Source organism: Aplysia californica, unplaced genomic scaffold (genome assembly GCF_000002075.1).
Source record: "Aplysia californica isolate F4 #8 unplaced genomic scaffold, AplCal3.0 scaffold00529, whole genome shotgun sequence".
Classification (NCBI taxonomy): domain Eukaryota; kingdom Metazoa; phylum Mollusca; class Gastropoda; order Aplysiida; family Aplysiidae; genus Aplysia; species Aplysia californica.
The window spans coordinates 374051-390449 of record NW_004797799.1 but is presented as its reverse complement, the minus strand read 5'-3'; the positions used below and the strand labels follow the sequence as shown (position 1 = coordinate 390449).

The 16399-nt window shown below is 40.5% G+C and overlaps 2 protein-coding genes across 3 annotated transcripts in view; one reads left to right on the top strand and one right to left on the bottom strand.

Moving 5' to 3' along the window:
• The window catches only part of LOC101851523 (transcription initiation factor TFIID subunit 11), an 18590-nt gene extending 18168 nt beyond the window's left edge, over positions 1-422 (bottom strand). Inside the window, exon 1 of one of the 2 annotated variants that reach the window (XM_005106364.3) lies at positions 121-422. In XM_005106364.3, the coding sequence (XP_005106421.1) occupies positions 121-257 (137 nt within the window). In that variant the 5' untranslated portion in view covers positions 258-422. The remainder of the gene's footprint in view (positions 1-120) is intronic. The other variant, XM_005106365.3, reaches the window with a different exon arrangement.
• A 492-nt stretch (positions 423-914) lies between these two features.
• Positions 915-16399, top strand: part of LOC101851290 — a gene marked incomplete in the record, with an annotated part of 52205 nt that continues 36720 nt past the window's right edge. The window contains 2 exon segments of the mRNA XM_005106363.3: positions 915-1200; positions 9775-9981. Of these exon segments, the coding sequence (XP_005106420.2) occupies positions 1110-1200; positions 9775-9981 (298 nt within the window).

The following is a 16399-nucleotide window of genomic DNA, read 5'->3' as shown; positions in this document are numbered from 1 at the left end:
CTCATCCACCCGCCCCACCCACCCCACATTCTCGCGCAATATCTATATTATGAGTGGTCCCGTATTCTTCAATCTTCCCGAAGTCTGCAACAAAGCTGAAAAAAAACCCAGCCAACCTACCCTTGAGACTGAGAAGGCGAGGAGAGCGTGTCCACTTGCATGCCATTTGTTGGTGAAGACAGTGAAGTTGACGATGATGCTCCCAAACTCAAACTGCTCACATTTTCGTCACTCGCCTTGTCACCAAATTCATCCATAGTTGTGAAATTTGATTTGCAAGAACTACAAAATAAAAGTACAAAAACAACTTATACATCAAATTCTCGCTCTGAAATCAGCGGAACATGTTAGCACAATCACCCCAAAGCCAACCAAAACAGCCTTGATAGTATGATAATATAGGCTACCCTTGCCTTGCCCAATAAGTGAGACAAGCTTTTTTAAACACCTTTTGTGCCAGATTTCATTCCCTTTGCATAATAAAATCTAGATCTAGATCTAAAGCCTAAAACATTAATTTGGTCGAGTTGATTTATTTGAGGGTCATACATTGCATTTTCATCCTACATGCCCAGTTCATTCAGGATCTCTGTGAATTATGCAAGTTAACTGCTTTCCCGCTGCTGCAGAAGATATGTTACTATTCATATGTCGATGATTCTAATCTGTTTGTGTTAAAAGTTTATTTTATCTATCTATGGGTGAGGGTTTTTTTTAAATTTTACCCATCAGTGCTTGAATTGAGGCTTTTTAAAATAAATGTTGCTTCTTGCAGGCATAATGAAAAATCTTCCTGCATCTTTGTTTTGGTCTAGGTCTATGTTGTGGGTTTGTTGGGGTTTTTTCCCTGAAACTGTGGCCAATCTGCCATTTCAACTTGATTATTTCTTCCTCTTTGTACACACGAGTCTATCAATTTAGAAACATTTTGGTAGGAGATAAATTTGGTCTACAAAATGAAAACATCACGTGACGATGTGAGATCGAAACAACTCTGGACCACAGCGGCCGTCGAGTTACTCACTGTGGTACTCTTTTTCTATCGTTTCCTGGGGTTCTCTGCCGTGCCAGAATTATGAAAAAATCGATATTCTTCCAGAGGAATACAGATGGAGGGACACATCGAGCACACGTATAGCGTTCGAAACTGTGAAGACGGACAGACAGTTACATTTTTTGGTGATGGAGAATTTTGCATTGGTCAGTAGAAACTTTCACTCATTATTCATATTATATGATAGATCTAATCTGCTACTTATCTAGATCTATAGGCTGTTTCAACGTGAACGTGTCTTGATCACTTGATCACTCGTAGGACATGGCATGGCAAATATGCCAAATCAATCTAATTAACACTAACACATCCTGATCTATATTTAAGAATCGTTTTCTCAACTAGATTAGAACTGCACTTCTTAATAAGACTAAGACTAAGAAGTCTATTGAAGATTTTTTTTAAGGGGGGGGGGGGACTGTGTAACTGTTGCTGTACTGACAGAGATACAAATAATCAGCTTTTGTCCTTGACTTTTTAAATTGAACATAATGAACAACGAGGAGGACTGGAACTAGATCTAGATCTAGATAGTCTAGAATGAAAAGAAAGTAGCGGATGCCTTGGCTTGGCATACATATTGTCATATATATATATAATATGACAGTCACAATATTACGGTCTTCCCCTTTCTTGTGGTTTTGCATTGGCAAAGGCCTCCTAAAAACTAGATCTAATATCTAGATCAAAAGCCTCATCATAATGGCATCGTAATGTTGTGAGCCTCAAATAAAATGTCTTAAATTTATGGCTTTATAAATGATAAATTAGATTCCAAAGGAAAGACGATTTCGGAAAATAAGTTTCAGTCAGTCTGTCAACCTATCGAGGGTTGATTTGATAAAAATCTGTGAAAGAGAAACTAGATCTAATATTTAATCATTACAGTTTTAGTATTCTCAACAAAGAACCTACTTTCTTTTTCACATGAAGATGATTATCAATTATGACTCATGCTCAAGATTTAACTGGAAATTTTAAGGCGGTGCTTTAGAGGTTCCGTTTTGTTTCTGGCAGCTTCAGTGCACACTATAAATAAACCAACTGCCCAAACATTTCTCCCTTTCTGTGGAGGACAATCCGGCTAGCCCTAAACCGACAAAACCGTGAAACGGGACCAAGGTAATGATGCCATCAGGTAGCGCCAATTATCATGCTTTCTGGTTTCCTTTTGACTCTCTTTTGACCTAGATCTAGTAGCAAGAGTTTGGGGGAGAGAGGGATCTTGACCAAGACTCAGAAAAAAAAGAACATTAATATATTATAATTATAAAAGCCTCTATAGTATAGTTATAGATCTAGTACTGACTGACATTCTAAACACAATTCTAATAATTCTGTTCTATCTTTCAAATTTTTAGAAATAAAAACTTTTAAAATGTGCATCAGCTCAAGAAGTTGATTCCTCTCATAAAAAATAAAATTGTGTGATTCTATGTGAACAATTCCTTCTTCACTTTTCATGTTTAATAAAAAAAAAAAAAAAAAAAATTGTGCTTATTTTATCTTTCTAGTTTCTTTTGTTTCTTGTTACTGAATTTGTCAGTTGAATACACAAAGCTAGAACAGAGCCTGTAATTATATATATATATATATATATATATATATATATATATATATATATATATATATATAATAGGCAACGTGGTGAAATCAGGTGCTCGTCAAAATAACAAAATCGGAGAAGCTGGCATTTTTCCGCCAGTTTGGAAATTTTAGTCAAATTTTTATTTTTTTGCTTAACGTCTTTTATGTCCATATAAAAACACATTTAGAATCTACATGTGAATTTTTCTGGAAAAAAACATTGATGAAAGGTTTTTAAAAACTTTGTTTTTCCGTTTTCAAAGACTTTTTACCTGTATAGAATTACCAAATTTTGACTGCCATTTCTTGATAATATCTCCACTGAAACCAGGCGATCTCACTTCCTTCAATTGCAAATATCTTGAGTTCTATTAAAGGTAAATGGATATTATTTCATTAAAAGCAAGGCAAATAAATCAGCTATAAAATTATACCAATAACTTCACGGGACCAAAAACTGATGAGCGCCTGATTATTCCACTGCGTTGTGACATATATATATATATATATATATGTCTTTTAAAAAGATGAAAATACCTTCCCTGTGCCCCTTCTTTGGTATATTCCATTATGTACCAACTGTCAAGACACACTGAGCCCTCATTAAATGAAAATGAATAAATTTTATTCATAACAGTAGTTTTTCTTGGACATTGCATTATTATTGCAGGTGTATTCCTCTCTTAGAATGTTTTTCTCCTTTTTGGTCTATGCCTTACACCCACAAGTACATTTTTTTTAAAGTTTTATGTCTGTTTCCTCACTTGATTAAGAAAGGTTTTATTTTTGTTAAATTTTCGTTTATATTATTTTATTTAGTCTTTTTTTTTTTGGGGGGGGGGGCTAGGAGCTACACATTGTCTTCTGTTGTGTTGTATGTCCCATTGCATGGAGACAGGTGGTATTTGTATTCTTAGCTTGAAGTTCGTTCAGTTTTACTATGATATGTGTAACTTAAGAATGAATTCTATGCAATGCCGACACCCATAGAGCATATTTGAAAGCAAGAATTCCTTAGAGTTGTCAGGAAATCATTTGTCTGAAAGAGTAAAGGTGCTAGATGTGGGTTTGTGTTATATTCACTTGCTTTACTTTGTACTATGAGGTAAATGAAGCAATTTTCTATTTTGCTGAATTTACATGCTCTTAAGGCCGCCTATATAAAATTACAGTCAAACCTGTGTAAGACAGCCACCCATTGTCAAGGAGAAAAGTGGCCGTATAAGACAGTTGGCCGTCTTAGGCAGGACTGATTAAGATAAAGAAAACAAACCATTCCCATCTGAGGCCCCAATTGAAAGTAGCCCCATTGTTGTTGTCTTTGTTGGTGTTGTTGTTGGTTTGTATTTCGTTTGTAATTTTTATTTGGTCACTGATTTTGCACAAGGGTGACAATAAAACTAAATGTATCAGACAAGGAAGACCGAGTGCCCTCTTAAAACAAACACATGGGTCGCCACCACTCGGAGAACGAGGGGCACTTCAGTAACAAGTTCATGTTGTCGTCTTTTGTTACTTTGTTACAGACTGGGTAAACAGTGACCACTCATCTCACTTACGATTTGTGTATGAGTTCTGGGCGGGGCTTATGGGTTATGAGGGATCACACGCTTACCTCACCAGCAGCTGTATATTGGTAGCTATTGGTCAACAGTGGGAGGGGCCTACGCAACATAATTGGTTGGAGGGACTACATAACAACGACAGGTGATTGAATTATGACGGCTCGCCCACAACGCCAGGGGCCAATGCACAATTTATGACAAAACATAATTGAGTCACTAAGGTGACCGTCAAAGACAGGTATTATTGCTTAGTATGATAGGGGTTGTGTGTTAAAATAACGTGGCCGCGGCCGCGTTAGACAGGTGCCCGTTTTACACAGTTAAATTATATATATAGAAAAAACGCAAGGGGGAAATGGAAGGTGGCCGTCTTATAGAGGTGGCCATCAGGGCAGATTCGACTGTACCACTTCCCACTTCTCCACTCCATTATGTGATAACACTGCCTGAGACGACAACCTGTCCTGTGCATCTGTGGTTGCTATATTTTATCAACCAAGACAGTAAGACAAAGACAGTCACATAAATTTCTCATCCACCAACACCTTGATTGCTTTGAATTTGGCGTCTGACACTGTGGATGAGCTGTTATTTACAATCCATTCACCTGTCATTATTTTTTGCCCCTCCTGCAGTTCACCTGCTCACTATCAGCACATTGGTGAAGTAAGTGTTCTCTCCCTCTGTTTACCCAAGTTCAAGTTGACCAGTGATGAGTGAGGCATGCGAACCATCATAATCCATTAGCCTGTCATCCCATAAATGGACTGCCTGCTGACCACACACAAATCACGGAGAATAGTGGCATGTCTGTTTAGCCAGTTGGTATCAGTGGGCATCAATACATGTATTAACTTGAGACAAAAATTTATTTTGCTTGTTCGCCATGATGATGGATGGTGGCCCTTTTGTTTTATCCTACGCCCTTTTAACCTTTTCTTCCCCCCTCCCTTGGCTTTTTTTTTTCAAACACTCACTGACCCATACTGACGGGACACACTGAGACAAAAATACATTTACAAACAAATGCCTACTCTTATAAACAGAGGCACACAGAACAGATACACAGCAATGGAAATGCATAGACAGACAGGCAGACAGACACATTCACACACACCCACACACACATACAAACACACACACATGTTCACACATGTATACAAACAGACACATTCAGACAAACCAGTTTTTTTGCAAAGTATCTATCTCCATCTGTTCTCTGAAATACTGTATCCTTCTTAGCAGCTGTCCTCTTCAATGATTAAAATTTTGTTGTTGGGGCATAAAACACTTAAAATTATCATACAAAACTGTGTTACAAAAAAAAATAATATAACTTCATTGCCTTTATTTTTGTTATTTGGTTTTTTGGTCAATAAGCAAATCTATTAAGTTGTTGTGTCTGCACTCTTAAGGCCCGTTTCATTTCTATGTACTGATTGACTAACTGGAAAATTCTGTTTTTGTGATATTTTCAATTGTCAAAATGTCTCCCAAATGATCTTGAGATCGATAAACTTTTTAAAGAACTGTCTAAGTTTCATTTGAAACTTAAAGGTTTTACTTCATCATTTAGATCTAATAATAATAATAGTAATAATAATAATAATAATAATAATAATAATAACAATAAAGTAATAATGATAAAAATAATAATAATAAGTATTGATAATAATGATATAATGACAATAATTTATGTAGCTTTGCCTGTGCCTGCAACAACTGTTATTTCCCCCAGCAGACCGTAGAACATTCAGACACGTTCTTGGCTTCCCAAGAAGCATAGGCATACAGTGCAAGCAGCCGATAAAAACACTCAGACACTAACAAAATGACAGGATCTTTCGCTATCCATAGCTGGGTACCCGATTCCACTTGGGTGAAGTCAGGATAATTTTCTTTCAAAATCCCAAGAACGCAAAGTTGGGCCCTTATGGGATTTGAACTCGTGATCTTTCTGTTGCGAGCTCAACAGCCTAACCACTAGACCACCATACCACCATTGCATCCCTGGTGCTGACTGTGAGCCATCTTAAATGTAGACGAAACCTCAAAGAGTGATCATCTTGAAAGAGACTAGTTTTATAGATTTACGTGTCAGGCCAATGGTTGGGGTATGTGAATAGAAGGTTGTTTTAAGTGAATTGATCGAGACAAGTTTTGTTTTTATGTGTGTCAACATTTTTGCAGAAATTAATAAAAGAAGAAAGAGAAATGAGAGATTGAAAGAGAATCTGTGTAAAATAAGTGTTTATTCCTATTGTGCATCTAAGCTCCTTTTTTTCTGTTGTGATGATTCCAGCATGTCATCGTATTGGAATGTTGAGGAGTGCTGCTGTTGTACATGAACGTTCGAAGAATGTTGAATACATGTAGCTGGGGGTTTTTCATACACTATTTTGTTTCTGAATCAACGAAATATTTTTTTTCTCTTTTGTTTATATCAGAATCGGTCTGAAAATATGCCAATATAATCTAATGTTGCAAACTATGAACTGTTGATTGTCTTGGAATAAAGCTATCAGATTAAGAGCAGGAAATCAAGAGGAAACAAAGCCGAGGCAAGATGCAATTCAGCTGTTTACCCTATAGTAATGCAAATCTGTGTATTTGGGGTATGCTCTGTTCACTTTATTACCACCCTCAGCAAAATCGTCTCTGTGAATGGCTATGTCTCTTCGGCTGGTCTCTGCCAGTTTGATAAGTGGTTAGGGAATTGGTGGGGGGAGGGGGGGTTCTTACTCTGGTGTAGCCAGCTATGTTTGCTTCTTTGCACTTGTCCCAGTCTATTCATAATGGCATCTGGTGTAACAGGTAGGCCTATGCTCTTTGCCAATGCACATAGAAAACTTTGTTTTTATTCCTGTGCGATCAAATGGTTATATTGAGTATTCTGTCTTTCTATTGGGATGGTGTACCCCCACTCAGCCTGGGATGGCCTGGCCAGGCAAGGTTGAAGTGACCTGCCTTCTGTGTGATCTAAATTGTATTGAATGAGATATTTTTTTTAAAAACCATTACAATACACTGCATCTGTTTCCAGAGACGGTTGACTGGTAAGCAGGTACTTGTCTCCAAATTGCGCCTAATCATATTCTTTGTCTGGTTTTTATATATGCTTTATCAGAAAGTTGATATTCTTTATTTTCCCCGACTGATCGAATGAAGATGCTTTTTGTGAGGTCAAAACAAGCAAGGTATTTGATAATAAACATCGAGACAAAGCTTTTGAAGACCAAGGGTCCTTTTTATCTACTTGGCGTTTTGAATTTTTTAACAGCTCTGCCTTACAATATCTGTTGAGGAGCTGCTTCCCTATGATTAAAAGAAGAGAAAAAAAATCATCACTGATGTTAATATATGTATTTGATATCGTCTTGGCAGTATTCCAGTTTCTCATTATATGCAGATTTTCTCTCTGGGTTTTTGCCAGTAGGGAATCTCCAGCCACTCGGTGTTTTTTGGTTTTTTGTGTGTTTTTTTTACATTTATTTTTAAAGTCGTGTCTGCTCATCTACAGCTGCACGACTCATGCAAAACCGTCTCAATGTGTATGGCTGGTGTAAAATTTGGTTAACAAATTTCATTAAACTGACTACCATGTGTAGTCTGCCGATTACCACCAAAGCTACGTTCAAATAGAAAACTACTGGTTTACTATAGCTTTGACATGAATGTGCCCGCACATGTATTTATATACAAGACCACTGCAACTAACACGGGGCTGTGTTACCTGATCCACCTCATACCTACACAGTATATCCATGGCCCGTGAAGAGCTTGCGTGGGTTTGTTAGTCGTGTTGTTGAATTTGCCCATTAGTACATTTATTACCCAGGTAGATGTGACGCACAGTGTTTTCTGTGTTTGTATTGTCCATATTACGGAGACAGTATACTGCTATCAGTTAGTGGATCAGATAAGGGGATCTCTCTGACCTCGAGCTACCGGCCGGACTTTCTAATGACACCTATCGCCGTGTTTTGTTCGGGCCATAATTGCTTTGCGAGGATTTCTGTCACGTTTGGTGATCAGCCCAATTCTGAAAGGTGATTCCTATTGGCGTGGCCAGTTGTGTTGATGCTTTGACATAAGCCCACACTTTTGGACTTTTATAAGGGGCTGATTAATTTTCTCTCCATTGTTTATGATTTTGATTGATCAGATATTTTCAAAGGTAAGAGATACTCCTCGATTTTCTCCTTGTCTCACTAAGAGCTGTCGGTACACACACAAAGAAAGAAAAAAGGGACAAGTATAAACGTCAGTCCTATCTACCGTTTGAGGACCTAAAATTATTTAAATTGTTTTGGGTGGCATTTTGCCGCAACCATTGCCTTTCTTTGTTGGGCTTTTATGACTAATATAAGTATTAGTAGTAACAGTAAGTATTACCATAGCTTTATTCATGTACTTCAAACACTTGTAAGTAGCCTACTTGTTTGGGAGGACTGGCCGATTATGATTAATGAGTAGAAGGGGGATTTAAGGGACTTGAACTGGAGGTTTGACGTTTTAGAAGTCGTTTGCTCATCATTAATGGGTTTGGTTTTTTTAATTATGGTTATGTTCCTGTGTTGTTGATACATGTCTTTCTGTGATACAAAAGACAATTTTCCCTTCGTTGTGAGAAATGGCATGACAAAAGAAAGTTATCTTCCTGGAATTGTGAGATACATGTATATATCTGTGGAAAACTGAGAAAGACTTTAGATGTTGTCAGATATCTAGGATGATTATGCGGTTTGTTGGTATTTTATACAAAAAGAAAGTTTTTCTTTCGCTGTTAGAAATAACATGACATATATGTGTATTCTTGAAATTGGGGGAAAGATCTGTGGAAAACTGAGAAGGACTTTAGGTGTTGTCAGCTTTCTTTTGGGATGACGCTGCTTTTGTCAGCATTTTGCTTTAATCAGTACGCGGTATTTATGTCTTAAACATCCACAAAAGTGTAAGACACAACATAGTTCTTTGAAAAGTTGATAGGTTAATCACAAGTCAATGCAACTTGTTGTTTTGCAGCTGTGTGTGACAGTGATAATTTACCATATTGTATCTTCTTTAGTGGAAGGCTCTTGTGATAACTTTATGGCAAAATATTGCAGCCTGTTAGGCACAAGCTGCCATCTTTCGCGTTCTCCATTTTAGCAATTGTCAGTTACCTATTTTCATCTTGGTGAACTGAAAAATGTACAAAAATGTTTCTTTTCTGAGGGTTCAATTCCCTCTATATGCCTAAGCTAGGGATCGAACTTATTAATAGGCCGCCCAAAGCCCTGTCACTAGACAAGAACGCCACCCCCACCTCCCCTTTCTTTTAAGATCAAACGTTTCAGAGCAGTAGCTTTTAGATAAGAGCTTTCTGGGTGATGTGACCTAGTGGCTAGGCCACCGTACTCATAATCGTGAGATTGCTGCAGGTTTGAGGGTTCGAACCTAAGCTCGGTCCGACGTAGTGTCCTTGGGAAAGGCACTTTACTCGAATTTGGATATGGACGTCCCGCCTTTTAAATAACCTAATTGTGTTGATAGGGGCGTTAAACTTATACCATCTCACCATTTCAGGGCTGACACTCGATGAAAGCATTGCCTGCGTGAAGCAGACAGCGGGTGGTTCAGCACCGCAGTCCCAGGATGACAACGACATAGTGGTGCCCCTTGTCATGTTGACAGTGTGGCGGACCTCGGGGGTCACCGTGTGTCCGGCCAGTCGAGACCTCAAGTGCAAGCTCAACGGGGAAGACATCAGCACCGAGGCCAACATCATTCCAGGTGAGTGGCGCGCGTTATAGGGGAAGGAGGGGGGGGGGGTATCACTCTGTGATGAACTGTGGAAAATCCGATAATGTCCCTGTCACGGGGATGAATGCCCAATCTTCCAATGCCAGGAATCGAACCGACAACTGTTTTCTTTTGTGTGTGTGGGTGTGTATATATATGCGTGTGTCTGTTTGTGTTTTCAAACGGATATGGGGCACGTTCTAGGGTCCTTTCTTTGGTTTCTTTGCTATTGGTCTTATCGTAGCTGGCACAGTACGGATTACTGCAATAGGAAGTACAATTTAAATTTCGTAGTACACCCTCTTTCCACTGGATGGGGTAGGATTGGGGGGGGGGGTTAATTGCTACTTGATTGATAGCAACATCAACAGTGCGTTTTATGGAAAGAATGGAAGCGGGGATAACTGTGTAATGTCAGTCTCTTTCCCCCAAAGTATACGTGATTTCAGATCTCTTGTGAGGAAAAAGCATTTCTGGAGCGTCTCTTTCTATACTGGCGTGTATCCAACCTAGCTCAAAAAGTTAGCAGTAGAAGGCAAGGTTGAAGCAGCCCATCTCCTAATGATGTGAATCATATTGATATAGGCATTAGATACTTACAACATTTCTCTGATATCTCACAGTTCCCACTGTAGCAAAAATTGCTCCATTTCAGTCGTCGGGCAACGTTGTGATACACTCGGAATTAATAATGTTAATAGCACATACGTGTAGTTTGGGAGGGAGAAAGGTTTATCTGTATGTTGAACGATGGATAAAGTAGCATTTTGGGTTTTTTTTTTTTTTTTTTTTTTTTTTTTATGTGTACGTAAGGGGAGGGGGGTGTTATGCACATGCATTTTGCTGTAACATCCACCCCATGAGTAGAGTGGTGTCGATGGCCTAGTGGTTAGGCTACTGGACTCGTAGTCGTGAGATTGCGGGTTTCGGGGGTTCGAGCCTCAACTCAATCCGACGTTGTGTCCTTGGGAAAGGCACTTTGCACGAATCTCTCAATTGGCTCGGTCCTTTCGGAGATGGACGTTGAACTCGGAGGTCCTGCTTCTTACATAACCTAACAGTGTTGATAGAGGAATGTAAATATGCAGTAGTTCAGATCGTTTTGGATGCATGCAGGCAACCGCTGCGCTCCCGGTCGAGGCCAATACAGGGTTGTTTGGAATATATCCCTGCCCAGAGACAAGGATACTCATTAACGTGTCATAAACGAACTGCCTTTCTCGGCTCTCGGGGCGAAGAGCCTGGCCATTCAATGCTTTGCTGACGCCATTGACCCTGTAGCTAAACAACAGAAGTTAAGTTTGAGTAGAGGCAAGCTACACTTGAATAGGGCAGGTGTCTGGGCGACAGGCTAGTTAGTGCATGTTCTTTTCAGTGGCGACACGGCAAACGTGAACTTGTGTCGTTACTGACGAGGTTGGATGGCGCTGTTGGTAGGCCGTGCTTCTTTTCTTTGCCTCATTTATCTCTGGCGGGGAGCGTGCTTTCATTAGGTACGCCCTATGGCTACATGGGTATCATTGTGATTCTGTTTGACGTAGGCGCAAACACGACCTTTGAAGAGGATGCGCCCGCCTCACATTTGGCCGCTTGGGTTATGCCGGTTATGTCGCACGGACTGTATTACTGCTGGTGGTTTGGGGGTGCTGTGTTGTGTACAGTTTGTTCCTTTTGCTTTAGTTCAATGTTACTTTTTCTTTTTTTTTTTTTTTGAGGGCGGAATGTGGCTGTTGTCAACAGTCATGAACAATTATTTTGTGAGCGTCTTCGAAAATGAATCACCCCCCCCCCCCTCTCCCAGAAAAAAAGTCATGAAAAGTAAAGACTTTATTTTTTCCACGCGAAAACGACTGACCAAATAAAATAAAAACCCTTTTAATGACAGCTGCGTGCGAACTGTGGCATCAGTTTTACCAAGGAATAGAAAAAAAAAGAAAGAAACAAGAAGCCAACAAAATATCTTGCTTCAGAAAAGGGAAGGGGAAGAAGACGCACGTCTGTGATGTTGCCGAGAAAGGTTCTGGGTGAGGGGGAAACTAGATAGAGAAAAAAGGGAAGCAAAATCTCGACCGTTTGACTTCCCCGCCTGTGATTTGTGACCGTTTGTGTTGGGATCTTTCTGGGGAGCTAGAGAGACAGGTGGATAAACAATGGCACAGAGAGCCTCTTCGTCTTTCCCGCCTCAGCCTTGTTTCGGTGAAGTTTAGTAGTGTGAGCGGCGAGTCTACTGCCCATTGACAGCCCTTTTGTCTTCAGGTCATGAGCCGGGTTAGGTCAATAGAAACAGCGAACAGAAATAGGATCAAACAACACCAGGGCGCTTTTCGTCCACCCGTCCGTTTCTCCTTCGGCGTGTCGTTTTGCTTTCCCCTTATCATTGTGGCCGTGGATTTTGGTTGACTTTGCTCAGACAAAGAACATTTCACAGATTGGCTTTGTGTGGTCTTTTCGTCAGGTGTATTAATGGTGGAGCACTACATTATCGTGTAAAAATAAAAGGCATCTTTCAAAAAGCTCAGGAAAGATTCCTACCTCGTTGGGTTTTCACCCGTGGCTTTTGCCAAGTTATTGTGTATTATCAGTGTTGTGTATTATCATTCAGCATGATTTGTCCTAAACCTATTACACTGATAACAGGAAAGGCCTAACATTCAGTTTCTATTTTAAGACACTGGGTTTGTAAATGATCATTTCAGTGTCTTAAAATAGAAAGTTTATATAAATAAGACCTTTTATGTTATCAGTATAGAAGGCTCAGAACACGGCCATGCTGAACGATGTACTTCGTCGGTCGAACGGGGGAAGGGGGGGGGGGGGGGGTCAAGTGTGCAAAAACTTTGCTCTTTGAGATAAGTTGCAAATAAGTCTGCGTACAATGCGTGCCGGGTTTGTCTATTTCTCTGAGAACTGAGACGCATTTGTTGTGTACACATTAACATTATTTTGTTCCCTGCCCCTCGGGCGCAGTTTGTCGATCAGCATTGAATGTTGTATAGTAAAGCCGTAGCTTCAGTGGATTACTCATAGTACATGCACTGACCCAGGCATGCACAGCAACTCACTCCGTGACCCTAATTTTTGCGCGTGACAATTGGACCTTTAGTTTCCCTTCGTTTACGTCTGTATACAATTGTGTAAGAGTGGTTGGCGGGTTGCTTTGCGTGTATGGTTTTTCTCTTTAACCTATCCAACCCCCACCCCCCCCCCCCCAACCCCGGTTTTTTTCTTATTTCTTTTTCTTATTATTATTATTATTATTATTATTATTATTATTGTTATTATCATTATTATTATCATCCATGGTGCTCACCGCCATAGAGTCAAATATTACATTGTGTCTCATCGAACGATGTTACTTTTTGTGAAACTGGTGAGGGGTCTTATTCAGTATTACTCAGTGTGTTCCAATCTTTGACAAGGAAGATTACTACAGTACGATCACAAACGCCGGCCCTTCAGCGTGAGGTCGGCATTAGTGCGTGATTGAACGCACCGCCAAGCTGTTGGCATCAAAGAGGAAATAGGGACTCGTGGCCGGCCATAATTAACCACCCCAAGCTCCGAATGAGATCAATAGCTGGCCTAACATTGTCACAGATGCACGAGAGCGGTAGATAAATGTTTTATTTCCACTGTACAGTTCCTCTCTCCCTGCGGTGTGGCAGCTGATCAAAACACAGAATAAGAAAATGGACACAAATGGTCTTGAGCGCTTCAGGATTATGCAGATGGTTAGTTGACGAACGTCTTGTGCTGTCTGCTCATTCTACTTCTTTGTTTTGGTTTTGGTATTGTCCATGTCTACTGGCGTCTGCAATGTAATGGTTAGGCTGTTCCCCGTTGCGTGGAGAAGACTCGAGTTCGATTGCGGCTTAACGAAGTTTTGTTGCTGCCTTTTTAATCGAGTAATATCCGTCTGTCCTCTTTGAAGCTGTCTCCTTCTCCGCCAGGGTTGGGCCCTGGCAAACAGGCTCGAAGCAGCCGCCTCTTGAATAGTCTATTTTGTGTCAATGGGGATGTAATACATATAATCATTAATGGTCAATCACGGAAATAATAGTATTAGTCTGTTTTTGTGAATCCCACTTACTTCCAGATTACACAAAGGGTGACCCTGAATTCTCAACAACCAGTATTGCTGGAAGAGCCTGGTGTCTGTTTGACATGTACAGTTAAGCGTCTTGTAGCTTTGAACTATCTGTACGTTTAATGATTTATGTGAATTTTCTCCTCTTCACGTGAAATATTGAACTTGATGTTCACGTCGTTAGGAATTGTTTGTCGTTTGTCTAGACAAGATGGGTATTTAGTTGTCAATGAACTCCCCTCCCCCCCCCCTCTCTCTCTCTCTCTCTCTCTCTCTCTCTCCCTCCCTCTCTCTCTCCCTCTCTCTCTCTCTCCCTCCCTCCCTCCCTCCCTCCCTCCCTCCCTCCCCCTCTCTCTCTCTCTCTCTCTCTCTCTCTCTCTCTCTCTCTCTCTCTCTCTCTCTCTCTCTCTCTCTCTCTCTCTCTCTCTCTCTCCCCTCCCTCCCTCCCCTGAGATTGTGGTCCATGCATTGAATGCTTTGATTGGAGATATTAGTGAGAGCGTTTCAGTCCTTAACTTGCAACGACACTGTTTACTTCCTTGATGTGAGATCACACATATTGGGATGGACTGGCTGTTCAATAGAGTTATTTGGAAGTTATGTAAGCCTCCGATTAAGAAGACATACGATTGTTCAAATTCAGGTAATCGCTTTCCACAGTGGACGTTATTATTAACAGCTTTTTTATAAGCCCGTCGTGTCAGCATCCGTGCATAGAGAAGGATTGGAAGAGCGAATACGTTGTTTACCTCTCTTATGTGTAAACAAAGATAGTGAATAACAAGATGGGCCACTCAGCCAAAAAAGTGTCCGCAGGAAGTATGCTCTTTGCTTCAGATGGCGCTGCAGTCTGTTTTGAAGCTCTCTTTCGTTTTTCCAGAAGAAGAATAGGAGTAGCACTTCCTTGCGTGCGCAGATCGACTGCTGTTCATCAGCAGTTCGGGTACGTTCAGTGCGGAGTTTTAGTTTTTAAAAATTTTAATGACCTCTCGCCTTTCATTCTAAAGTCAAATTAAACGAAGAAAACCATCACCCTTTCCTCCGGAAGAGGTTTTTTGTCAGCGTAACCATTTTTAAAAAAGCGTTCTTCCGAAATTTATCCCAAAACTTGCTAGTTTCACTTTGATTTTTAAAAACTCAAGTAGGGTAACTCTGTTCGCAAAGAGTGCGCTTTTGTGAAGAGGGCGCCACCAAATTTTGAGGACACTTTTTTAATTGGCTCAAAGAGAGAAGTGGCCCATCTTGTTATGTGCTATCTTTGGTTCAGTCTGGCATCGAATACATGACTCTCCACTCCCCGTTCGACTTTAATCTCCAAGTATGCAACGAATACCGTGATGCAAAAGAAAGTTGATTCGTTGTGTTGATGCTGGTGGGTGGTTGGCGAGTGCTTTGCTCTTTCTTTTCTTTGTATGTTACTCTTTTATAGTAGCTCCTCTAATGTCCGGTACATATATCACTTATTTGTGTTGCAAGTGCTGTAAAACTCTTACTAAAATTAAAATGTTTTATAAAGCTTGTCTGCGGATGTCGGTATTACAATGTTTCTCGAACTGTGCACTGACATTTAAAAATGTGAAGTACAACTGATAGTTAAGCTTTTCTTCTCCATGCTCCTCTAAGACGTGGATTTGATTCCAGGGTTTTTTAGTTTGTTGTTGTTGTTGGGTTGTTGTTGTTGTTGTTTGTTTGTTGTTGTTGTTGTTTTTTTGGGGGGGGTTATATGTGTTTTACGGCGCCCGCAACTGCATAAGGTCATATGAATGCGCGGGACACACCTAACATTTTCAGTTGTTAGGACATTTTGAATTTTGCCCGGATGGCGGCCGAAGCTTACTGCTACTCTTATCGATTTTAGACCACCAAGTGATTTTTAACGTGGGCAACTTGCCCACAGGCCCTCCGAGATTTTCCGCCCTTGTCCGAGAAGGCTAGGTGTAGATCTTTCCTACCAGGAGATCAGGGGTATGGTTGAAAGACAGCAGGAAGGAGCCAAGGAGTAGCAGTAGAAAGGCTTCAGAAAGTGTCTGGAGCCCAGAGGACGGGGCAAAGGAGGTGAGGCGCTGGGGGACAGAAAGAGGAGACGAAAGCAGACGACAAAGCATTGCTATAGAGAAGGAAAGGAGGTGAAAGGAGACTGTTTTTTAGAGAAGAAAATTTTTCGGTCGCTACCCTGATTCGAACCCGGGACCTTTCGATAAGAGGCCAACACCTTAACCTCTAGGCCACCAGAGTCCCCTATTCCAAGGTTTAGAGAACGTCTTATCGAGTCCTGCCGTCTTCTACTGAGATGTAGGACACAGTCCTCACTCTTCACCCCCC